This window comes from Apis laboriosa, unplaced genomic scaffold (assembly GCF_014066325.1).
Source record: "Apis laboriosa isolate Shangri-la unplaced genomic scaffold, ASM1406632v1 scaffold68_cov148, whole genome shotgun sequence".
Classification (NCBI taxonomy): Eukaryota; Metazoa; Arthropoda; class Insecta; order Hymenoptera; family Apidae; genus Apis; species Apis laboriosa.
The window spans coordinates 2,083,268-2,110,347 of NW_025224135.1; the positions used below are offsets into that span (position 1 = coordinate 2,083,268).

The 27,080-nt window shown below is 27.6% G+C and overlaps 2 protein-coding genes and 1 long non-coding RNA gene across 10 annotated transcripts in view; 2 read left to right on the forward strand and 1 right to left on the reverse strand.

Annotated features, from left to right (window-relative positions):
* LOC122718804 (potassium channel subfamily T member 2) overlaps positions 1 to 9,217 on the forward strand; it is a 173,201-nt gene extending 163,984 nt beyond the window's left edge. The window contains exons 16-24 of one of the 2 annotated variants that reach the window (XM_043944142.1): positions 307 to 315; positions 3,049 to 3,154; positions 3,226 to 3,353; positions 3,662 to 3,913; positions 4,243 to 4,435; positions 4,881 to 5,066; positions 5,384 to 5,515; positions 7,023 to 7,136; positions 7,758 to 9,217. In XM_043944142.1, the coding sequence (XP_043800077.1) occupies positions 307 to 315; positions 3,049 to 3,154; positions 3,226 to 3,353; positions 3,662 to 3,913; positions 4,243 to 4,435; positions 4,881 to 5,066; positions 5,384 to 5,515; positions 7,023 to 7,136; positions 7,758 to 8,645 (2,008 nt within the window). In that variant the 3' untranslated portion in view covers positions 8,646 to 9,217. The remainder of the gene's footprint in view (positions 1 to 306; positions 316 to 3,048; positions 3,155 to 3,225; positions 3,354 to 3,661; positions 3,914 to 4,242; positions 4,436 to 4,880; positions 5,067 to 5,383; positions 5,516 to 7,022; positions 7,137 to 7,757) is intronic. The other variant, XM_043944143.1, reaches the window with a different exon arrangement.
* A 3,314-nt stretch (positions 9,218 to 12,531) lies between these two features.
* Positions 12,532 to 13,755, forward strand: LOC122718807. Its single transcript, XR_006347466.1, has 2 exons — positions 12,532 to 12,660; positions 13,428 to 13,755. It is a non-coding gene; the product is annotated as an uncharacterized LOC122718807 (long non-coding RNA).
* A 198-nt stretch (positions 13,756 to 13,953) lies between these two features.
* The window catches only part of LOC122718806, a 69,839-nt gene continuing 56,712 nt past the window's right edge, over positions 13,954 to 27,080 (reverse strand). For all 7 annotated transcript variants that reach the window (XM_043944145.1, XM_043944148.1, XM_043944146.1 and 4 more), the window contains 6 exons: positions 19,797 to 19,977; positions 16,654 to 16,788; positions 16,302 to 16,453; positions 15,824 to 16,187; positions 15,413 to 15,602; positions 13,954 to 14,922 (listed from right to left, as the gene is read on the reverse strand). In XM_043944145.1, coding sequence (XP_043800080.1) covers positions 14,768 to 14,922; positions 15,413 to 15,602; positions 15,824 to 16,187; positions 16,302 to 16,453; positions 16,654 to 16,788; positions 19,797 to 19,977 — 1,177 coding nt within the window. In that variant the 3' untranslated portion in view covers positions 13,954 to 14,767. The remainder of the gene's footprint in view (positions 14,923 to 15,412; positions 15,603 to 15,823; positions 16,188 to 16,301; positions 16,454 to 16,653; positions 16,789 to 19,796; positions 19,978 to 27,080) is intronic.

Consider the following 27,080-nt stretch of genomic DNA (forward strand, 5'->3'; position numbering starts at 1 on the left):
AAAAAAAAAAAAAAAAAAAAAAAAAAAAAAAGAAAAAATAACGAGAAGGTCGATGTCACACCCCAGCTTGTCATTCAACCATCTCCGGAATAACAATTGAGCGCAAAGTTTACGTTTGATGGTCGATCTGTCTCTGAATGTACCTCTGATGCCTGTGCTAATCGGCGCGTCGATGGTGTTGAATTCTGCTGCTCGATGCTGTCTCCTGCCTGACACCTTATATGTCCTCAATGGATGTTTTCGATGTCTTCCTTCCCGCATCGTCTTTATGCACTACCGTCTTCACGCACCACCTTTGCCCAGCAGTTTCAAAGGGTGAGTTTCACGTTTTTTTTTTCACGCTTTACGTAATAAAAAAAACTTGTCTTCCTATCGTCTTGCCTATTGGGGAAGAGAACATTTGGGGAAGGATGAAAAATTGAAATGGAAAATGTTGAAAATCTTGTGGAGATTTGAAAGATTATTGTCTTATTTACATCTTGATCTTCTTGGATTAAAGTTAGGTTAGGTTAGATCAGATTCTAATATGTAATATGTAATTAATAAGTTTTCATTATTCTTTCTAACTTTTGTAAAGCATTTGTTTAAGAAAATATGTTTGTTTTATTAAGTATTACAATAATAGTGCAAATGTTGTTTTAAAAAAATATTAGATATCAAAGAGTTAATTTGTAATTTGTTATATTTAGTTGATCTTAGATTTTAGAAATTAGATAATGGAAGAAAATAATGAGTGATCAGAAATTAAAGTTTAAATTGGAAATTAGAAGTTATTTTAAATGATATAAATTCTATTTCAAGTTGAAAGTTTTATGTAATATTTTGATAATAATTTAATTGAGATATTAGTACGTCGATGACAGGGCCATTTATTTAATGGATTAAAATTCAAATTATCTATGTTAATATTAATTAATACGAAATAATCGCAAGAAGTATAAGTAATTTGAATTACCTATTATTATTATTAATAATAATACGTAATTTGAATAATGTTAAATAAATAATGCAAGAACAATACAATCAAAACTTATAAATCTTTAAATTTGCATATCAATATATATCTCAATTAAAAGATAGTGCAATTATTTAAGTCAAATGTTCAATTAAAATTCTATGAAAAAGATGTTCACAGTTACGAATGTTCATTATTTACGATAAAATAAAAATTAACCTATATCGATATTAAGAAAAAGAAAAATATTCACCAAAACTTTCCTTATCTTCAAGTTTTTATCTAGAACAAAATTTTTTTTATATAAAATTCTTTGCTTTCTAATACTTTTTCTTCACTCGTAATATTAATAAAAAAATTCGATTTTTGAATCCCACATGTTCTCTCTCTCTTATTTCCCACAATTCAATAGACAAAATACATTACTATCAATTACTTTAGCTGAAACTGAATAATATATAAACATATATAAAGAAGGAGAAATGGTGAATTAGTCCATATTCTAAAAGATTGATTTCTATAGCATGCACACATATCTTTTAGTAGAATGTGTTCGTGAGGTACGTGCGAAAAGAAAAAATGGCGGAAGAAGTTGATAAAGAGGTCGTGTGAATACAAGAATTTATTAATTAACAGATCATTCGCATCCTAGTTCTCCCATTTAATTCCTTTAAATTATTCGACGTCTGGAATGAGGTCTGGAAATATCGAAGTTCGATATTATCGAAGATAAACGAAGTTACGATGAATTGATCGATTCAGAAATATATTTGTCAGGTATTTCGTTGTAATATTCTTTAATATTTTTTTTATAAAAATGTTAACAAATTTTATTAATAATTCTTAAAATATTTAAATTGTAAATTATAAAATTATAAAATTTATAGAATTTTTAAAGAAAAATTTAAATTCTTTAATTTTAATTTGTGAATTTTCTATAGTGAATTTGATTGATTTGAAAGATATCGTTATGAGCAATATATTTATTAGATATTACATTGTAAAATTCTTTGAGTAGCTTTTATAAAAAGTTTTTGAGAAGTTTCAAGAAAGAAATTTTAATTTCTTTAAAAAATTACAAGAATTTAAATTTTTAGAGTAAAATTTCTTATATTTAAAAATATGTTATATAATCGCATTAACAATATTATTCGATATTTTTATTATGTAAATCATTTCTTTAAATGAATTAAATAGGTTATAACCTATTATTATTATTCCACATAATTTCTTGGGACATTGTGTCATTTACACGCAAGTTTGCATGAGAAATAGAAAATTTTAGAGTTAGTAATTTAAGAATATCGTGAGAACTACATTAATTTATTTTTACATGCATTTGTATCTGTATCCATAAGATCGGCTATGTATAAATGTGTTGAAAAATGTGTTGATAATTTAAATAATAAATATGATTTTCATTTATTTAGAGAGAATGAGAATTTTAATTATAATTCATTTTACCTATAAATACGTAAGAATCAATTTGTATTAAATAACTAATAAACAAAAATAACAAAATTATGAAATATTTTAGTTTTTGCATTGTGCATGCATGTAGATTTCAATAATCTTATATCAAAATTTATTATTTTAAATAATTTAATGATTGAAAATAATTCTTTTTTAAGAAATATAATCCAAGAAATTAAAATTAAAATTAAAATTTATTAATCTCTTTAATTTCTTCATTAAATTTAATATTATTTTCATCATTTTATATATTCGCACATGCTTGAAATCTTACTCACGTGGACGATATTATTTCACATTTTACTACTGCATCAAGAATGTTATCACGATATGTTGGCACGATACCATTTGCATTCCAGACCTATAATATAGAAATATATTTTCTCAATAATGATGATATACAAAATTTATATAGATATCGAAAATCAATACAATAATTAAAAAAATATTTATATATAATAAATATTATTTAAAGAACATTTATTAATAAATTTATTTTAAATCATCTACCAATTATTGGAAAGTAAATATTGAAAATTACTATATTTTACGTTTTATAATATAATAAAGACGAAGATTGAAAATCATCATCCATATACAAATATCAAATATTTTTATAGGATCGTTAAGGGATTTCCACCTGTATCACCCTTTATAGGCGTATCACCAACATTATGTTATCTGTTAAAAGAAAAGAAACCATTATGTTGTCTTCAACTTGCACAGGTAAATATCTTGTGAAATTACTTATCTAAATAATAATAAAAAAATTATAATTAAATGTTCTTAATTGTTAGGTATGCCAACATTGTACCTACAGAAACGCCAAAGAGTACAATTGGCAAAACAAGACCATTATCTTGGCAGCTGATTACGCTAGTAATGGGATCTATAACTTCATAATACCTTTGAGAGCTCATTTTAGGTATCCTGAAAAAAAAAAATAATATTAATCTCAAAATTATAAGAATAAAAATTTAAACAACAGTGAAGAAAACTTTACAGAATTTTTAATTTCTATTTGACAAGTTTTTATGAAGATTTTAAATATTTTCTGATTCTGATTTCAATATTTCCATATATGGAACATATCTCAAATAAATAAAAATTTATTGAAGAGAAAGAAAGAAATTGAAATTTCTATAAAGTTTATTAGTAATAATGAAACCTTTTATCAAAAATAAATTATGAAGTCTTTCAAAATATAATATTAATGAATGGGATTTTCGTTAGATCAAAAACATCGTTGAATCCAATCATTCTTCTGTTGGAACGAACTCCGGAAATTGCCTTCCTCGATGCTGTATCCTATTTTCCTTTGGTATACTGGATGCGAGGAACTATCGACTGTTTGGACGATCTTCTTCGCGCTGGTATCACTCTTGCAGAGAATGTGGTGGTCGTAAACAAAGAACTTAGCAATTCTGCTGAGGAAGATACCTTGGCTGATTGTAATACAATTGTAGCAGTTCAAACAATGTTCAAGTAAGTGATTGGAAATTTTGCAAAAAAATAATGATTGTAGGTCATGAAAAATGATACATAAGTTATATTTTATTAAAAGAATAAAGTTAATTTGGAGAAAGATTTGCTCACAGAATATGCAAAAGAGAAATATTTTAATTTTACTTCTTTTGTAAAAAAATAACAATTATAAAAAATTATAGTAAATATTATGTATAAATTATATTTAATTAGAATAAAATTAATTTGAAAGAATTGATTATAAAATATGCAAAATATACAAAATGATTTTTCAATTTTTTTTTTTCATTTTGTTGAATATTACTAATATATTATTTATGTATTTGCAGATTCTTTCCTAGCATAAAAAGCATAACCGAACTCTCACAATCGAGCAATATGCGTTTCATGCAATTCAGGGCACACGACAAATACGCTCTTCATCTCAGCAAAATGGAAAAGGTATCTTTTCCTGTTGTTCTCGATACTAATTCTCATCACTTTTCGAAGAACACGTATTCAAGAACACAATTTGATTTTTCGGTAATGATTAATTCAATGATTATTAAATTAAGTAGTAATTTGTGATTATTTTGAATACAAATAAAAAATTAACATTCTTCGTTTCAAAATGAAATAAGAATTTGCATTCAAGTATACTCTGGTATTTGCTATAACTTTAGTTAATCTGTAAAATGCTAGAGGTACTCTCTAGTTAAGTAACTAAAGTTTCAATAAGGCTTGATTTCCTGACAATAGAAAATTGTTTGTCTTAGACTCCTTTGTGTTCTATTACGTACGTTACTTGTCAAATTTATAAGTATACATACTCTTCATCTTTACTTTGATATTATATATATCTATATATACAGAATATTTACTATGTAAATATGAACTAAGAATATATCTTTATAAAAATTTTTTAAAAATTAAATTGTTAGGAACAATTAAAAATTTCTTTTAATTATAATTATAATTGTTTTAACAGAGAGAAAAGGAAAGAGGTTCGCATATATCTTATATGTTCCGATTGCCTTTCGCGGCTGGTAGTGTCTTCAGTGCCTCCATGTTGGATACACTTCTTTATCAAGCATTTGTAAAAGACTATATGATAACTTTTGTAAGATTGCTATTGGGAGTGGATCAAGCGCCAGGATCTGGTTTTTTAACATCGGTAAGATATCTTTCCTCTATCTTTTTTTTTATTCTTAATAAAAACAAATAATTTTTAACAAATATTGAAAGTTTTAAAAGAATAGAAATTTGTTATGAAAAATTATTTCATTTATTTTTTACCATTTGAACAGGTTTTTTTTATCGAAAATAATACATTAATCACATAATTAGTTTACATTCCAAAATAATTAATTTTAATTGCTCTCCAATTCTCCAATACTCATACTTTCTATCTAACTTCATAATTATACTTATTACATTTAAGTTTCCAAAGCTTCATCTTTCAAATTATTTTTATTATCCATTTAATTACAGATGAGAATCACGAAGGATGACATGTGGATAAGAACTTATGGCAGGCTTTACCAAAAACTCTGTTCAACAACATGCGAGATCCCCATTGGGATTTACAGAACTCAAGACACTACTGTTTCAGATACATCACACGTGAGTAGATAATTATTTTTTTTTTTATAATGAAAGATTTTGATTATAAATGATTGATCTATATACTATATATGTACTATATATATTCGTATAAGGGTAGGAAACGACTTTTTGAATGGCGGCTGTGAGTAGCGCATGGTTGTATTCCTGCTCTATCTCTTGCTCTGTATTCTGTCCCAATGTCAGCTCGTGCAGCGTTCTTAGAAATTTTTCAATTCCTTTGAAACGAGATTGAAACGAGCGTAGGGAACTTGCATCTTGTTTAAACGATGCTCGTGGCACGTCCTTCGATCCTGTTCGTTTCTGAACCTGCATCATGTTATAAGCATTATTCATTATATATTAGTTTCGATCGAAAAGCTTCTTTCGATAATTTTTTTCCCTCTTTTTTTGAATATATAATAACTCTCAAATGTAGAATGTAGAATAATATATTTGTAACTATAGATGATATTTATTTTTCATGATTACTGTGATCTAAAATGTTTCGTAATATTTTGACATTAGTTGATAGATAATATAGAGATCGATTGTTCAATATGATTTATGATAATTAGATTTTAGACCAAATAGATGGCACAATAATAATTGACATCTATAGGAATTTGTGATATTTATATATAAATGAATTCTTTTGAAACATATGTATGAACTGGACAGTGAAAGCTATTTCTAATAATGAAATATTTACATATTTTAAATTTACTTATGAACTTTAATACAATAGAATGTTATGTTTATATAATCATTATATACTCATAAAATAAATTTTTAATAATAATAATAATTATTTTTAATAATAAAAATAAATATTCAAAATACTTTATTAATTATGTAATATTAAACTATTATTAAAACTAAACTTCAAATTATCAAAATATATATTTATTAGTAATATGACATAATATATCAGACACAATTTTTTAATGATCTATATTAAATTTTATTTTATTCAAATAATATATTAATTAATATTAAGAATAAAATTTTATTTTTAAAATTTTCAAATTCATTTTCACAATTTTTATCACTTCAAATTATTTATTATTATCTACAATCTTTATTTTTTTATATAACTAGGAAATTTAAATTTATAAAAATATAGAACCATGAAATGCATATAATATGCAAGAAGATATAAAATATCTAATGTAAAGTACATATTATAATATTTTAAGCTTATTTATTCTGTCGTCAAAAATTTTAATTTGCATAAATATCTATAATATTTAACAATTCCATTAAAATTTACTTATACTAAAAAAAAAAAAATAATTGTCTAACTAACTCTAAATAATCTTGTGAACTTATATATTCTGCGCTTTCTCTTCGACAAAGTAAACTCAACAAAATATGAATATATATTTGTCGAATCGTATCATAGAATAACTATTGATCTCATGTACACTGATAAAAACGAAACGAAATGAAAAGCACAATTAAACGTGCGTGCGAAATTCCGACAACGATGGGCTATCCTTAGTAGAATTGCTTATCGTTTTGGCAGGGCGACTCAGACGCGGAGAGCGATGCCGGCGTCGGTGTGACGTACAAGGTGCGTAATTCGGCGGCAGGTTCGTGCCTAGCGAATTGCGCCACTCGCGACAAAGGTGCCTCAGCCGTGAGTATAGAGTCGAAATTGTCTGGTCATCGTTTATTTCTCTTGATCGACTTTTTGTCTATGTGTATATATTGTCCACTATTATTTTTCTCTCTTTGTACAATTCTCGTACGCTGCATATCTATTTCTATTTTTCTCTATTTTTCTCTAAAATAAAACTTTCTGTCTAATCATTTCTTTATCGCTGTATTCTACATCTTGATTTTCCTTATGCTGATGTATGAAAAGCTCGTCGACACGCCATCTATTAACGCAGAACGCATGACAAGTGTTTATCAAGCAGTCAATGGCTTCGACTTAATGCTCAAGATTCTCTGCTCGTCTTCACTGCATACGTTGTTCTCTCGATGGGATCATCGAGAAAATTCACACTTGAATTTTTGATGATTAATCGTATTGACATTAAAGGGATGGTGATTGATAAGTTTTTGATGAAATTATTATAATACTAAATTAACATATTAAAAAATGTCAAAATTTGTAAAAAATAATATTTATCTCATCATTATATTATCAATCAACTATTTGAAAAAGCACTAACAATGTATTATTCGTATATTATAGAAAAAATTCATTTTTCTATTCTTGAAACTAAATATCTTATTTTTTTTCTATAAATAGTATTCGGTGAGCCTTGGTGATGAAGCGCGAGACAACCATGCCCAGCAGATCGAGAGAGCAGAGATCGCCAATTTAGTACGTTCCCGAATGGAATCTTTGAATTTGCCAGTAGCCGACTATGATGATGTCTCCGAGAAACGAAACAACCTGTCCTATGTGATTATCAATCCCAGCTGTGACCTGAAGCTCGAAGAAGGCGACATAGTGTATCTGGTGCGACCAAGTCCATTCTCAGCGCAAAAGACCTTCGAACGACACAACTCCAGACGGAAAAGCAACATCAGTTTCTGTTCAGCTCAGTTGGTATCGCAGATGAGTGCAGCTGTAGCCTCAGCTGGATTGCCAGGCGCGGGAAGTCGTCGAGGATCGGGAATAGGTCTGCCCAGGGCTCCTCCATTGAGCACCACAAAATCGAATTCCTTATCCTTACCAGATAGTCCAACGGTAGCTGGTACTTTACGTGGTCGTTCCAATTCGTTAAGAGTGGTTGACGACATTCTTCTGAGACGCAGCAATTCGTTAAGACAAGGATTGACGATGAGTAGAAGAAAGAGTAGTCTGGAGGATATAGGTCTAGGTGCATTATCCCACCCATCAAACCACAACCCGATCAAAATAGCTCTGAATGGTTCTATCGGTCTGGAAGTAACGCCGCCAGAGGAAGGTTCTCAGATAGGTGGCGCCAGCAACACTGGAATATTAGATGTTGGTCTGCCATCTATGCCAGAATTAACTGCTGCTCTCGGATCTAACATCGATCCTTGTTTAGGTGGATCTTTAGGCGGATTATATGATCCACCAATTCTTCAGGGCCCATTAGGATCACAGTCGCCTCAAATTCAAGGTGGTACGCAGGATCCTCAGCATATACAAGGGACAATCGTATGATATAACCTTATGTGGGGACGCAGGCTCTCCGGCGTGGTGCGAAACAAATGGCTGTAGCGTTCCCACATGACACGTCAAAATCACTAGGTGGGATGTTATCTCTCAGCATTCTGATTGTCGACGATTTTAGTGGGATTGAAATGATGATTATATAATGATCGTAATTGGAAAGTGGCCGGAGAGCAAGGTGTTTCAGTGATACGTATCGATGACTGTGACGAAATAAATGAACACAAGATGAACTGTTTAAACGAATTTTTTACTTCGTTCTATTATAGTAATTTCAGTTTAGATTTAATAGCGATGGCATGGTTTGTCGCAACCATCGGGGACCTAAACGCGACATCGTAGAGTCGCAATTGTGATACACCAGTATGCTGATAATCTTTCATTTTTGTATATCTTGAGCAGAGCTGGGCAGATTTTGTGTTTCTTCTGACCATTATCATGATTGGTTTTATTTATTAAAAAATTTATTTGATAAATGATAAATGATAAGTGATCATTGATTTCAACGATCTTTTTATTTTAAAAGTATTTATCTTTATACTTATTTATTATTAATATCTAATAGAAAGCAATGATAATTTTTGACAGCTTTCTAGAAATTGATAATTATATTTCAAAATCTGAAATATACAAAATATACAAAATATTTTAACTGACCAAATAATAATACTATTATTCAAAAAAGATATTATCAGATGTTATCACATAATTATTAAAACGATTTTAAAGAATATATAGAAATAATTTGATTAGAAATTTTATTTAAACAATGCCCAGTTCAGCCAGCATATAGTTGTTTCAATGAAATTAAGATAATAATTAATTACTGTTTTAATAATAATTCCCTATTTGTATGTAATATGATCATACATTTTCAACAATTTGTTGCAAGTTTCATTTCAAAATACTCATTTAATATAAATCATGGTGTGCGTAGTAAGCTATGTTCTTAAAACGTTTTGCTCTCTAGTCGGCTCTGGCATTTCGACTTCCGTGGATTCGATGGAAATTTTCAATGATGTAGTCGACCACAAATATATGCTAGATCCACAAACGCGCAATAACATGTGCCAGAAATCGAACCAGTAGAGAAAAGAAACTTGTAATGATGGATAAGAGATTAATTTTATACAATGGTTAGAAATTTTATTGAATAAGAAAAAATTAAATCTGAAAAATTATTCAAATACATAATATTACTATATTGTTTGCAAATAAATTAAAATTAAATTAAATTAAATTCATAATTCATTTATTTTAAAAAAATAAAAATAAACAAAAATTTATTTCATTATTAATCTTTCAATTATGAAACAAATAAGTATATATTAATATCAAATTTTTAATTGTAATTCTTATGCTTATATGTTTTATATTTATTACATATAAAATTATATTATAAATATATAAAATAAATCTCTTCCAAGTTCATCATCACATGTTTTCGAGATAACTAGCAATAGGTAAGAGAGAGAATCGTCTCCCTAGTGAAAATCTCAATTCTTATGTAGGATCACATTCGAGGGTTGAAAATATAATTTTATACTAGAACCAATTTATGACAAAAATAATATCATATAAATTATGATTATAAATATAAATATATGACCATTTTAAATCATATCACGCGAGTAACAGAAATCACTTATCGATGGAGGATCATTATACGTATAGAGAAGAAAATGATTTTAAACCAGCATGACCGAATCGAGATTTCAGAATCGATCAATGATTATAACCTAAAAACTCGATTCCGTGTGAAATGAAATATTTTATCGAAGATTTTTATGTAAACACATTTTTTTCTTCTCTTATTATGATTAATTCGAAACAATGAAATCTTTTAATGAGAATCCTTCAAATTTATAATATTCAATTAAACGTTTGTTCTTAACCATGAAAGAGGAAGTTGAAATAAGAGAAAGCAAAGTTTCGACAATCTGTTTAATCAGTTAGATGAATACGTACGTAGACGTTGATAGGAATGAAAAATGATGTCTATTTCTTGATTCCATGCATTTGCAATCATTTCTTGACCAATTTTACATGTTTCTCTGACCAAACATCATCTTATCGAGTATCTGCTTCGATGCTACTTTCGCTAAACGCGTTTGATGATTCAATTAATGATCAGATCAGCTTCAATTGTATAGTTATTTATTATGAAACTATATAGTTTTTTGATGGTGACAAACAAAATGCCTCGAAATATTAAAATTTAAAAATTAATGAAATTTATTTGTGATAAAGATAAGTATCAATGCATTAACCTAATACTTTATAAAAATACTTTATAAACAAGAGAATTTATTAAATTTAATCATCAAAATTATTAAATTCGTAATTTGCCAACTAACAAATATATCGAAGAGATATCATATTTAAACAAATTTTTCAAATTATTTAGATTACATTTGAAAAATTACTTTTCTTAAAATTAAATTTTAGATTATTGATCCAAAATAACAATCTAGAATTAATATCAAAATATATAAAATGAAGCGAATCGATCTTCAATCTCTATAATTTATGTATATGTTATACTATTTAGCCGAGAATGGAAATGAATTTTCCTTAACGCACCGTCGATAACGCGAAAATTTTAAACTCTTATTCGAATATTTCTCTGGTCCCGTTTTCCGCTTTTTTAACTTTCTCTTCCTCATTAACTCTCTGTCTTTCTCAATTTGATTAGCGTAATAAAACCTGCCTCGTATATGAACGCCGATCATCTTCATTGATACTGGCTCGTAGAATTTTGTACATATATTTAAAAACGCAGCCGTGATATTTTTCAAAAGATAATTAATGATGATTTTCTATAATCCAACAATGAAATAAAAATCACAAAGAGAAAAAAATGGTCTATTTGATCGATATTATAAATCTCTATATTATGTTTCGAGTCTAAACATGATATGAGAGATATTAAATGTTAGATATTAACACGTTCATTGTCGAATATATGATTAATACAAAATTTTCTGTTTATGTCACGTGGAAATCATCATTAATAAACATTTCTTGAATCCAATAATACTTGTTTGAATTCCATTATTAGAATTAATCATTTTTCACTATTCATATTTTCACTATTCACTTGACACTTGTCAGAGGGCTCCACTTTCGAATTTGTGAATATTTCTATGAGAAAATCGTTATTACTGTACGTAAATTATAGTTTAAATTCTGAATGGAATTTAAACAAGTATTATATTAAGATTAAAAAAGAATAATTTTATTTTTTAATTATATTTGTTGTAAAACTGATTTGGCAGTGAATGTGTTAAAAGTTCAATTATAAAAACCAAAGAAATATAATGTGAAATTTGAGTGAATGGAAATGTAAGCTTTTAAAAGTTTGAGGACATTGATGGATATATTGATGAATTTGACATGAAATTTATCAAAATTTAACCTTGTATTTTTCGATACTAAAAGGATTCTACTTATTATATCTCTCTATTGATTCAATGATTGAAATAAAAACGAAAAACAAAACAATAAAAGTAACAAAAAACTATGAAAGAGTTATATTTAATAAAAAAAAAAAATCAATTAGAAAATATTAAAACAAGAACAGTGTACATAGATTAATTGTTATAGGATCGATCAAAAATAAATGTGACCTGAGAGCGAGTAGTTCGCAAACTATTATTAATATGCGTTATCGATCTGAAAAAGCGATGTGAAAGTATAAAAAACTGCTTTCGACTGCATGTGAAATACGCTAGATACGATTGACATAAGAGAGCGATTGTCCATGATTCTGTTAACGTTTATATAAATATTAGCAACGAACCGTGAATAATGATAATCTTGAGCGGAAATTTTCTATTAATAAACGAAAAAAGAAAAAAAAAAAGGAAGAAACAAAGTTTAAAAAAAAAAAAAGATTGGAAGATTGAAAGATAAAGGTTAGTGTATGTAAGATAAAAAGGGAAGTGCAAACAAACGAATATATCATTATGTTAAAAATGGATTAATATTACGGTAATATTAAGACGTGAGTATATATCAGAAAAAAAGAAATATTGTTATGTCTTCATAAGAAAAAAGAAAAAAACAAAATGGAACCATTTTTATTTGCATTTTGATGATACGTGAATCTTTAAATCAATAACCTCTTCGCAAGTTCCTTCTGAGATTTCTATGTCTATCGTAAGAGTTCTGAAAGTTAAAATTATGTAAAGTGAACTGCCGAGCTTGCGATATCGAGATGATATAAATTTTCTCTCGTTTTTTTCCATATACAATATAACGCAAAACGTCATATTTTCTTATTTTCATAATCTGATTAGTATTTTGTCAGAAGAAAGAAAAATCTTTTTGAATTTCTTGCATTTTAATTGAAAATCATAATCATTTTAGGTTAAACTAATCATGATAATTATACAAACAATGCAATGTGTGCTTAAAAATAATTGGTTTAAATTGATTTTCAATTCAATTGACGAATATTACTTCGAGATTTTCAATGTTAATAATATTCATAAAAAATTTTACAAGAAATTCAACAAGTTAAATTAATAGTAATAATTGAATGTTTTATTATTTTTTTCCTTTTTTACCTGATACTTTCTATTCTATTAAAATTTAAAATAACTTTTTGAATTTTCTTTCGATTTTCATTGGCTCGATTTATCAATTTATTCACGTATTAAAAAAAAAATTACATAAAATTGTCATTTTGTCAATTAAAAAAAAATAGAACTATATAAAATCGTCGAAAATACAAAAAACTAACTATTTCCATTCCAAAATTTCATATAGAATTGTAACATGTAAAACATGTTCCCCTTCCCGATCGATCTACAGAGCACCGAGATTCCGATGAAAATTATTTTCGTTTAGTCGAAATTGGAAACGAGAGCATGAATCTCGAAGAACCAGTGTTTTCAATATCGTCGAGAATTTATTTCCACGATATAAGAATATAAAATTAATATTCGACCACACGAAAAAAGAAGTTACAAACGGCTGTATGTAATATAAATAAGAGCAGAAAAACAGAGAGAAAATGTATCTATATACACGTGACACATTGTCACACAACGTGTGCATGTAAATTTATTATAAATAAATTATTATAAAGCAGTAATACCTTTTTTTCTCTTCTAATGCTTCAGCAGTACAATTTATTCCATTAACATACATTAATTGAAATAGATGGATTGAAAACTTTGTATTATAAATTTTTATTCTGTATTTTTTTATTTTGGAAATGTGTATGATTAAGATTTATCTGGCAATTTGTAAAATCGAAATATTTTAAATTAGTCGATATAAATACTAAATATATAATAATTCTTGAATAATTTATTTTGTTTAAAATAGAAAGAAAATATTACATAACGAATATGTATTTTTAAATGACAAGAATTCTAGATTCGATATTACATAGATTCTACCCGTAGCTGTATTGTCAGAAAAATTACAATTGTATCTCACTTCATGGTTTTGAGGTAAATAGTGAAGGAACGGTCAGTCACTGACAATTTTTTTTTTTTATTAACGCTATACTTATTTGTAAGAAATTATAGTAAGAAATTAGCATCATTATCTCATTAGTAATCCATCTTTTGATTACCGATGTTTCAACAAACAAAAAATCTATACTTAATTATTTAAAAAAAAAGCAATAAAAATAGTAAAAGCATTTATGTCAGGAAATAAGAAACTATCATTGCACCAAATGAATGTTTCTGCCCTGTAGAAAAATTTTTATCTTAGTAAAAAAATTTTACATTTAAATAAAAAAAAAAATCTTTAAGTCAAAATTTATCTTCCTTTACAAAATAAGAATAAAATTAATCATATTTTCAAAAAGAAAGTCGATCCTCAAACATTATCATCATACATACATGTTTTTTAATTATCATTACTAGAGTAATGAGTTGCAACACAATGCAATTGCGATATCGACAATTAATAAAACAGACGAAATGTCTTGATTACGCGTAGTACATGGAATGTTTTCTTTTATTCTACGTGTATGCACATCTGCGTTCTTATATTTACATATATTATGTATATTGTCTTCTCGCTATGCACGATAGTTATAAATACAGCGTTTAAATACAATATCGACAAATGTAGATAGATCCATCTAACTACAGCTTTATAGGCTTCAACACGTTCTCCGTGAATTGTCCAACAATGTTACCCCTCGGATGGTAACATGCAACTACTACGCAGGTTCCATCCTTTTTGGCTATTGCTATACCCATCTCGGTTGTATTTTTCCAGACAATCTGTGTAAAATGGCCTAAACAAAGAAAAATTATTATATATTATTATTTTAATTATTTTATATAATTATATTATTATTTTAATTTTTTTATAAATTTATTTATCATTGCATATTTTTAAAAAATGAGTAGAAAATAAAATTTTTGAAAGAAAAGATTTTGAAAAACAATAAAACACAAATAATTTGTGTTTTAAAAGAAAAATAAATTGAATTAACAAAACTCGAACATTTATCTTTAAAAACGAAGGATTATCAAATAATATAATTTCTCACAGAATTTATTGTTCATAAAAAAATATAAAATATATCATATATTTTTATTATTTCTTTAATATAAAAATATTATAAATTAATAATTTTTATTAATAGCAATTCATTGCAGTACGCTTAGTTCATTAAAAATTGAATAGCTAATATTTTTAGCACAATATCTTTACTTTTTCTTCTAACAGTCTTATCGTTAAAGATAATTAGTAAATAGGTTTTTGTACATTGTGTTACATACATGTATTTAAAACCTTTGGCTCTATGCCATATTTATGATCCTTCTTCTCGGCATACCACTTCGAAACGACTTCCCGCGGCGATACGATCACCTTTGGATCGGAACACTGCATCGAGTAGATATTCTCTCCGTACGGAGACGACGTCTGAGGAATCAGCTTGTTCGTGTTCAGTAACGTGTTCGCCCACGCCTGAAGATAGCGGAAAAAAATTTGTAATCGAGCGTTACTCTTGAACCCAAGCGTGCACGGTCAATTGCAAACTAGCTAAGTCATATCGTGCTCAAGACAAATTATAGTTGATTGAATTGCTAATTCTTTGATAAAGATTGGTGAAGATATTTAGAAAGTGAAATAGATTTTTTTTGAAATAGAAATAAATGATTATTATAATTATTATATGAAAAATATACCTTAGCAGCAGATGTTAATTCTATGCTTAACCTCAAATCTGAAACACGATGTTTTCTCCTATATTCATTGTGAACGATTAAAGCCTCTTGTTGCCATGCTTGTTCGTCTAATGTGTAATATGGCAGAGTTTCTAGCAAAGTTTTTTTTATAGGTTTCACACCGAGAGGTAGAACGTTCTCCGTGAAACTGCCCAGGAAATTTCCAGCCGGATTATAATTACAGACGACGTATACTTCACCATTTCGATTTCTGGCCATTCCAACACCCAACTCGGTACTGTCTTTCCATACAACTTGAGTAAAATGGCCAGTTTTTAGAGTGGTTGGTTCTTTTCCGTATTGATGTTGCCCTTCTTCGGCATACCTATAGAAATATATAATAAAATAGGATAGATAATATACGTTTAAAATAAATAATTTATAAATTACAAATTATTTGTGCATTTTGAATTAAAAAAAAAAAATTTTAATTACTTACCATTCGTTTACAGGCTCATCACCGTGTACAATAGTCTTCGGATTAGAACTCCACATACAATACAAATTTTCACCGTAATCTGTATTTGCCCTATGCTCTAATCTACCTCTAGTTGCCAGTATATTAGCCCAATCCTGACTCGTTTTACATAACTGAAAACGAAGAATTAGTATATTCATTTTTTTAATGTATTTTATATCATTTTATATCATTTTAATTTTTAATTTAATAAAATTAATAATGAATTTACATGAATTTTTAATCTCACATTTCATTAAACGATATTTCATTTATTCAGTTAAATATATATATTGGTTAAGTTTATTTAATATTATCATTAAAAGGAAGTAACCTGCTTGTTGAGACGAAGAGGTGGCACTCCATGCCTCGCGCGATAAAAATTGTGCGTTTCAAGGCAAATGTTGATAAATTCCTTAGGAGGACCCAATCTGCGCACAGATGGTTTACGTGTGTCAGTTTTTGTTATCTATAACACATAGAGAGAATATGTTGTATGATACGTGAAATTTGTGTATGACGAACATTTAATAGCATAAAATAACTATAATGTAAGAATTACTTATAAATCCAACTAATACTCTTTTTCAAAATTGCTCGTCCTTTCTCTTAAATCATCTTAAAATAATGCTTTCTATGCTATAATTTGCTGAAATGATGCCTATTACAATTAAGGAAAAACAATCAAGCTTGACTTTATCGTGGTCGTAATATATAGGGTGTACATATAATATTTAAGGTTTAACATTTAATATATAGGGTGTACATAAAATATTTTTAAATAACAATTTTGATTCAATAATATTTAGAAAAAAAGTATATCAAAATTATGAAAATTTTAAAATCATAATAAATTCTAAATTCTTTAAACTTTATAAATTCGTAAATTATTGCATCACATTTCAAATTACAAAAAAAATCGAGTTAAAATATAAAAATTTCGAAATTGGAAAATTTGAAAATTTGAGAAAATTAAAGTTTTAAAGAATTTCGAGATATCCAATATTCCAACTTTATTAATATTTCTCGTCACACATTGTAGATAACATACGCGTGCAAGTCACGGTCAAAGCGAAATCACGCGATCGCGCGAGTGCACCCGATAATAAAGACGGCGACGTCTTGAATAACCTAGATGTGGAATAACCAATGGGAAGAATGTACTGAATAGCAGAAATTATGGTTGCTCTTCGCTTTGGGATACCAAAATATAGAAATCTTTTTTTTTTCTTTTTTCCTTCAATAATGAATATTCGAATAGATTCCAAAATATCATTTTTTAACCTCAATTTAATATTAATAAATCTAATAAGATGAATTGATAAGATTCATTAAATTTATAATGTTTGAAAATTATTCCAAATTTTATTAAATCTTCGATATCAATGATCAAATCTAAATCAATATTATGTTTATGAACATTTATGTTTGAAAAAATTTTATAAAGATTTTATAAAGATAAAATATATATATAAATATATATTTATATATTTGAAATTTAATGACTTAAAATAACTTGGAAAAAAGTAAATAATTTTCGGTGTCTCAAGACGAAGTTTACCCAATGTTTCCCATCCTGCTCACACACTGTAATATAATTCATTTTCAGCACGACAATTAGGAAGCAAGTTATCGTGAAATCGCCATATTCTCTATCGGTAGTTTTCAGTCATGCGTTTCTCTTTTAACTTAGACTTCTTCACAACTGATATAAAAGGACGAGTAATAGATTATAAATACGTATAATTTTTCACATTAAATCAATGAAATGGAAAAATTTTATGTGATGGTTAATGACATATTCAATTAATTTTATCGGTCGATACTTGAAAGAAGCGCCAACTTCACGGATGTATTTTTGAAAGGCAATATCGACCGGTCGTCGCGTATTTTTAATTTCCGTGCAAATGTCAAGCGATACTTGGTTGTACACTTAATAAATAAGATTGTTCAAAAATACCAGTAATTAATAAAAATACAATGAAAGATTATAAAAAAAAATTCTTTATTTTATTCTTCCCGTTAGAATGTTAATATAAAATAAAGTACATTTATCTTATCAAAAAAAATCTTCAAAATTACATAATCTATTATATCCATATTTTTACAGACACAGCAATGCTAAAATAAATCGACGTATCAATTTCAAGTGACTCTTATGCATGCAATTTACAACACTCGAAGTGTGAATATAAAAAGAATCTGAACAGTTTATAATACTTAATAATCAATATTTATCTATCAAATAAATAATGGAATCTATCTTATACTATCTTATATAGATTTGCATAACCTCAATATGAAAAAATTATTTTAATTAATTTTTTCTTTTTATTATGAAAAAGTTAGAAATAACCATTATTATGATAGAAAATTTTTTACTTCAAATTTCGATCTCTAAGTATTTAAAAAAACTTGAATCGAAAACTGAGTCTAAACAAGTTCATTTTCCACTTTCCTCGTCCAACATGACCAGTCATCGGAAAACGAGAAACCTCGATTCGAACCAAGTTTTATACAGTCTTTCCTAAACGAGCCTCGAGAAAACTCTCGACCTGCCAATTTCCTATTTATACTCCTTTCTCTTCGATCTGTACACGTACAGTCGTCAAATATTCACGACCGAAGGGTAATAAATAGAAGATAGAACTATATACCGACAGAGTAATACAAAGCGCAAAAGCGTGGCACGGAAAGATCGAAGGAATACTCGAACTCGATTCTCGATTAGTCATCGTTAGCAAGAATAACGATTTCCCGAGGCGTTATGCGCGACAACCGTTCACTAGACGCGTCTCTCGAAAAGGGAACGATCCTGAGTCATCGACAGATGCCAATGTACTTCGATATCGCTCGTCTGCACGTTCACGTGGTCGTGTGAACGCGTGACGATGATTTACTTCGCCCGTTTAACCCTTGAAACGGTAACCGGTTACGAAACTTGTCCATGTTCATTTATTCCTTTTCGTTTCGGTTTATGTACACACGCGTGCGTTTATGCGTATGATGATAATGGTAAGTAGTGAGAATGTTTATGTAAAATTAAATTTTAATATATATAATTGAAAAAATGAACTTAAAATGGAATTTAATAATAAAGAGTAATAATAATTGCTTGCAAAATCATTTCCAAAATAATTTTCTTTTGAGAATGTTTTATGAAAATATTTTGTAATAATTTTTCATAATTCAATATGAATTAATCTTAATAATTGAATCAAAAATTAAATTAGGTAATTTATATTATATGAATAATCTGTTTGTATGAACTGTCATATCTTTTCATGTTATTTTTAATAACAATAATAACAATAAAAAGAAACTATTGTTAATATAATAATATAATTTGTTAACAAAAAAAAACATATATAAACAATTACAGACACAATTACAAACATAAAAATAAGATAATAATAATATATTTTTTTATATTATTTTTATATTATTATTATATTTTTATAATAAATATTATATTACCGGTGTGGATGTGTATCTTGCAGAATCAGGAGACGCCGAGGATGATCTGGCACTGCTGCAAGACATGCCATCGCTTCCTAAACTTCCGTGAAAACTGCCGTGCAAGGAATTCGACAACGGCCCTGGAGATGCCGGCGACGCTGTCAAAGGGGACTTGGATCTCACGGAATCCGTCCTCGACCTGCAAATTCAGAAAATCGATTATCACATGTCACAATGAGTCTTTCAAACAGTGACACTCGTAATAGGCTGTGCACGAGTTCGATATAAGCGACTTCTATTTTTCTTCGTAAACAAAAGATCTATAGTTGCACGGTTAAGTTGCAGCGTAGTATTGGGATACAGTTATTTACAATAATTAATTTATGTCAACACTTATTTCGCGTTAGATAAATTTAGCCAAATGTTTTAGTAATTTAATTATTCTTATGATTAAATTTTTCTCTTCCTCTTTTCCAAATAAATAAGTGAATATAGCAACGATGAAAAGAAATTGATTCGAATAACGAACTATTGCCCAACATTACTGCCACCTGGTGACTTAGCACCGATTTAACCGAAATCCCTATGGATTCAATTGGAAAGCAGCGTGATTGAACTGTTTGTATTCACAGCAGTATACAAATTAGTTGTGCATTGAAAGCGGACTTGATTGGGTATATTTGGAGAATTATTCTTTTCAAAGATACAATTTGGAACAATTTAGCATTTGATTTATTTAGATTTATAAATATAACTATTTTATCGATTAATTGTATTCCATTTTTAAAATATTATTTTGCAAACTCGTAAACATTTTTCCAAAATAATCGAATTATTTTCTAAAGTAATATATCAAGTCACTTAATTAGTTGAACTTGAACGATTATGGGTGAAAAAAAATTTAATCTCTTTAATACTTTGCTGTTTCAAGCAATCGCCATGTGCAGAATGGCCTTGTATGTTTTTCTTAAAGCGTCCACAGTTCCTGCAATATGTGCGCGATATGTCTTTCGAGGATTCGTTGGAATATCATCATTAAACGAATCACAAATTCATATAGATACACCAGATGTTCGACAAACTTTTCATTTTGTCACATTTATCTCTGTTTTGTTATTTATCAGATACTCGCTCAATTTTCAATTTTTTCTAATCGAATCGATTTAAATTTGTTTTTAAAAAAGAATATTTGGTGAATTGAATAGAAATTGTATTGTATTAAAAATATATATTATATGGTTATTGAAATATCTATACACATTATTCTTTTCATATTTTTTTACTGTTTTTACCTTTTCTTTAACATATTCATTATTCTTATTATCTATTCTTAACTTTGATTATTAATTCGATTATTTATTTATCTTCATAACTAGGCAATTAAAAATATTTATTACGTACAGTACAGTATTTATTACGTATATCATCACATGTCAATTATATTGCTACGTTAAACTTTCGACAATTATCTTGGATATTTCTATACTTGGCCACAAAAAATATTATTTTTATACGATCGAGAGAACGATTTTGTTACATATAAATCAAAATAAAAAAAAAGAAATGAGTATCAAGCAATTTATAAAATTCGCCAATTCATTCCCTCGAATTATTTCTTCAAATACACCCAACCCAAGCAAAAGTTCTCGACTTTAACAGCTCCATAAGAAACACAAGCAAAACATGAACGGCAGAGAAACGTGTTAAATTAGCATCCGTTTCTCTTCAGCCTTGTTTCTCGCTCATCGTCCTGTTGAATCAAACGAAATTAAACAAGTGTTGAACGATGTTCAAGTCTCGACAAGAACTTCGAATTCTGACTATCGATATCGTTATCGATAAACATTGATAATAGATGAAATTATTTTTTCTTATTCAAATCTATTGTTAATGATTATTTATAGATGTGATGAAACAAATGATATTTCAAAATATTTAACTTTTTTTTCAAAATATCGTTAAGATATCAATAATACCGATTTAAATAAATTACAATAGAATTTTACAATAAAATTTTTTAACTTTTCTAACTTATATTACAAATAACATTTTTACTGATAATTTTTAATAAAAAAAAAAAAAATTGCTTCGCTCATCAATATATCAAAAATTATCAATAAGATGATCAATAATCACAAATATAATAAATTCATAGATGGAAGCTTTTTGTATCTCGAAAGCTGAAAGCTGGAAAAAAGCGTGTATCGATAATCCTTCTCTATTCATGCGTGTTTATGTATTTGTGCGTGTGTTTAGAAAAAAAAGAAAAATCTTTTGCATGCGAATCGAAATGATCGAAAAAGGGAATCGTCTTTAAATGTGAAGTTTGTGAAATTGCATAAGTGCCTCTGAATCTATTTCCAGAATGTATTCCACCTAAGCTGAATACCGTGATACTAGCAGGACACTGAGGATTCTTTTTTTGATTTGAATGATTGCTCGATATTGATGATTAATTATTCGAACGCATTTGTCGAGATAAATCGAAAAATTGATTATTAGATTCGAAATATGAAAGTGAAATATGGAACTTTATGAAATTTTTGAAATATGTATTAAGAAATTTAAAATGTTTTTTCCTTTTTTTTTTTTAAAAGAAAAAAATTTCGTCGAAAATTAAAATTTTAATTTTAATTTATAATTTATTTCGAACCATTACTTGCTAATTAATGAATGACTTCGTTATGAATACAAAATGAATGACACAGCAAGAATAACGATTGAAAATTATTTTTATTTATATGAATAATTATACATTGTTCATGAAGAATCAATAAATATTATTCTATCTTTTTTATTTTTCTCGTCCGTAAATTAAAAGTCGTTATTCGATTAAAAAAGTAATAAAATAAAATATAAAATCATTATTACAATTATTTTAATAAATTTTACATTTAAATTAATTAAAATTTAATAGTGTGAAATAATATTTCAAATATTAATATTAAAATAAAAAATAAAATTCAACCAAAGCAACTTTCCGAAACAAAATTTCTTAACAGCTCCGCGGATATACATATTGAATGCAACACGCCAAACTTAATTAACTAACTCAAAGCGGCACGGCAGTGAATAATCGCTCCATTGAAAATATTCAATTTGGTAATACTCTATTGAATCAATATTGAAATAAAAAAAAAAAAAAAGTAAAAAAAGGAAAAAAAATGAATAAAACTCGATCAAAGCTTCCTGAAACGCAAAATTTTTTAACATCTCCGCGGATGTACGCATTAAACGCAACACGCCAAATTCAATTAAACCACGGAGACGATTCAAAGCGGCGCGACAGTGAATAACCGCTCCATTGAAAACGTCGAGATCTGTATGGACCGACATTTTCAATGCCCCGACGTTGCTCCTTTTGTCGCGCAACAGCTCAGCGTATTTACAGTATCAGCGTTCAGCCGGTGAAGTAACGATACAAGAAGCCGAGAGAAAGCAGCGTGGGACACACGAGAACGAAGAATTACGCGCAAACTTCTTCCACACGCTCCGTCCCTCGCGAGCTTTTACTTCCTTCTTCCCGAGGTGTCGCCTCGAGACCACGGCCACGGTCAGAAGAAAGATTGCGCCATCTCTTTTTCTTCTCTCAACTACGATTTATTAACCCTTGAACGTTCGAGAGGGAACGACAAACGCAGTGAAGAGGGCATTGTTCTTGGAGAATATAAATTTGGAAAATTGGACAGGAGCAGTTTTGCAGGGGAATTTGCTTTTGAAGCAGATGTTCTTGTTTTAAGAAACGAATACTTAAATTTCCGTTATTTTTGGATAAGTAAAATCATCGAAAAGAATTTTTTTTTCGAATTTGGAATATATGGACGAAGGAACGAAGTGTTAGTATTCAATGATAATATCGGTTTCAATTGCCTTTCTATCTTTATAGAAAGTTCTTAGATTTTTTTTTCGATCGAGTTAATATCGTAATTCGAAGAATAGAATTGTTTTGTTAGTCATTTGAAAGATAATTGGAAATCGACAGATAGCATTGCTCGTCGTGAAATTTACGTATATCTTATAATTTCGTTTCTTATCCATTAAACAGATTCGTTTAATTATAAGAAAAATCTGAAAAAATTGGAAAGTTATGATGGAATTAATAATTTCACTATTTATATATTGCAAGATTATACGATTCTGAAGTTCAATTCTTAATATTTTTCATCCAATGTTTCTCTATTCGATCTTAATTACTTTCATACTTCGAAAAGAACGCTCCACTGCTCCAAGGTCAAGTTCATGCAGCCTTTCACTTTTCTTTCTCAGTCGATAAAAAAGATTCGCTTTTGAAATTCTCGTTACTTTTTAATTCCTTCGCGACAAATGAACTTTCTCTCAGCTTCGTGTTGGTCGCCTACGTCATTATTATTAAAACTAAGGCCATTCACCGACCCTAACGAAGCCCTGGAAAGCGCGACGTACAAACGAAAGATGTTTTTTTCTTTCTTTTCCCTTACACCGTCGAATTGGCCAAGCACTGCTCGTTCACGCCGGCTTCGTTAGAATCGTTTGGCTTTGCCGTACACCATGGGTGAATACCTTTCAGGCGACAGCTGGTCGACAAAGCCGACCACCTTCTTTTTCGTTCCGTTAAGGTTGAGCGAGGGCATACTACAAGGAGGGGTAACGATTTACGATGTACACAAGCCGAATATCCTTTGACTTATACAGGAATGACTTCGCACGTGACCCAAGACGATTTCAATGAAATTTTATAGAGCTATGATTCTATATCAGTATTGTAAATATCTCTAATGAGCGTGGATATAATTTTAGTAAAATGTAATTCTCACTAATTTAATGATTTCAATTAATTAAGATATTCTATTTAAATTATATATATTTAGATTTTTATGTTTGTATATATTTATTTTTTTATTTTTTAAGATGTACTATATTTTTCAAAATATATTATTATATACTTCTATTTTTATTCTTTTATTATAATTTTCTTCTTTTATTATAATTCTATGATTATTTTGCTTACCTATTTTTGTTCTATGCTGACTATTTTATAATTAATATATTACTTAATATAATATATTGTCTATTATATTATTTTCTAAAATATATGATAATATTTGAGTATTTCATGTGTCTTTTATCTATTTGAGTAAAATTAAAATTATTCTAGGATGACAAAAAATGATAAAACTTTTTTTTAGATTTGCAGATTTTTCAAATTTCAAACTGGTAAATAAAATGTTCACTAAAAAAAAAAAAAGAATATCTTAATCTTGAAATTAATCTATTCCACCTATCCTAATTTATAACCTAATTTATTTATTTCTAGTTGCAATTTTTTTCAAAAGAATAAATCATTAAAGCTGATATTTTGCAGTCATTTATGATTCTGAATTTATGTTATCAATCATATTTATGTTATCAATCTTTCAATGTGCAACAAAATTAAAAATTTGAAAAATTGGAAAATTATGATTGCATTTATCAGATATAGAACCATCATTCTAATTTTATTAAAATCAGTAAAGATCATATTTGAAACACCCTGTATTAAATCTACTCTATTGTTCGAGATGTCCCAAGTGAAAATATTAATTATTAATAAATATAATTCAGATTAATATCAAAAGATCAAATGGATAATCAAAATAAAATTGAAAAAATGAGATTTTTAAGTCAAATTTTTTAATTTTTGGAAAGCAGTTAAAGCTTCTAATAAATTATAAAAAAAAAAAATTAAAAATTATTTATTGATAATTTAATAAGGAAACAGTGACATACTTTCACTTAAAAAAATGATGTGGAAAATGTAATCGTTAGACACGTAATAAAAAAAAAGACCATACACAGTAAACAAACTAATAAAACCATCGATCTTATGAAATTATACTGTTACGTAAAAAAAAAAAAAAAAAAAAAAGAAAGGTCGCATAAATTAAACATAAAACCAAAGGTCAGTCGATCTCGATTGAGCCATCGATTATTCTTAATTGAAAAAGTTGTTTTCAACAAGACTCTCAAGACTCTTAACTCGACAATAAAACTTCCATAAGATTTAACAGGATGCAAGATAAAATTTCTTTTAAAAAAGAAATTCTTTTTAAAAAAAGAATAAAAATTATTTTCAAGAAAAATAACAAATAATAAAATTCCCATAAATAAAAATGGAAATAGTGTGAAAATATTTGCTCATATGTCTTCCATTGCAGATATAGCTCAAAATCAACATATCCTAAGTAAACATCTACTCCATCCCTTATTTGATCCTTAGTAAAATAATATCTTGAAGTTTCCTCTTGGGACATCTTGCACTGATATGTAACTATCTAAACTGGTATGTGTAAGAAAATTGCAAATATAACCAAGGGATGAGTAAAGTTTGATCTTCTAAATGAATAAATAAAAAGATACGTTTACGTGTAATTTTTATGATTATGGACAAATTTTGTTATGAATAGTGTATATGTATTAATTATCACAAATTGGATTCAAAATTATGGAATCGTATTTTTTGAACGAATTTTATATTATGAATTTTATATATATGTATAACAAATTTTATATATATGTATGTATTTTGTTATTAACTGATATAAATTCAATGAATGATATTATATATTAGAGAAATTTTTGTATCTGAGTAATTTTTAATGAATAATGTTTTACGACATTCAATAATTATTTCCCATTCCAAATTACACATGCTAATAACAAAATTTGTTAACTTAAAAACAAATTTAAAAACAATTTATTTAAGAGAATTCATTTAGTAGAATCCTCTATTTGTTTAGAATAATGTACAGTCAAACTCAAATTTCAAAGAAAGATTATAATACATATTTCAAATTCTAGCATATATATATCAAGAGTTTTATTTCTAGATGAATTTTGATTTTTAAATGTCATATAAAAGAGATTAATAGAAGACTTTGATTATATTAAATTCAAATATAAATATAAATAATTAAAATTAAATTAATAATTTATTTCAAGATTAAAAATTATATATAAAAGTTTTCACAATGCAGAAGAACATGTAATAAATAAAATTCCAGTTTTATAAAATTCTTCAAGTTACACAAATTCGACTGTACATCCAAAAATTCTCCAAACTTTTTACAAAAAACAACAAAAACGAAACAAATCAGGAGAAAAAAATAAAATCATCAATAACCATCAATTACATATTCCAAACTCTTACCCAAATCAAGTGGTATGTTCAACATTGTATTTTCAAGAACCATCTAATAGCTCACTTATATTAATATATCTCTTCAAATTTATACCAAACAAGATGCTCACAAAAGTGAAAAAATAAACTTAATCATTTATAAATTC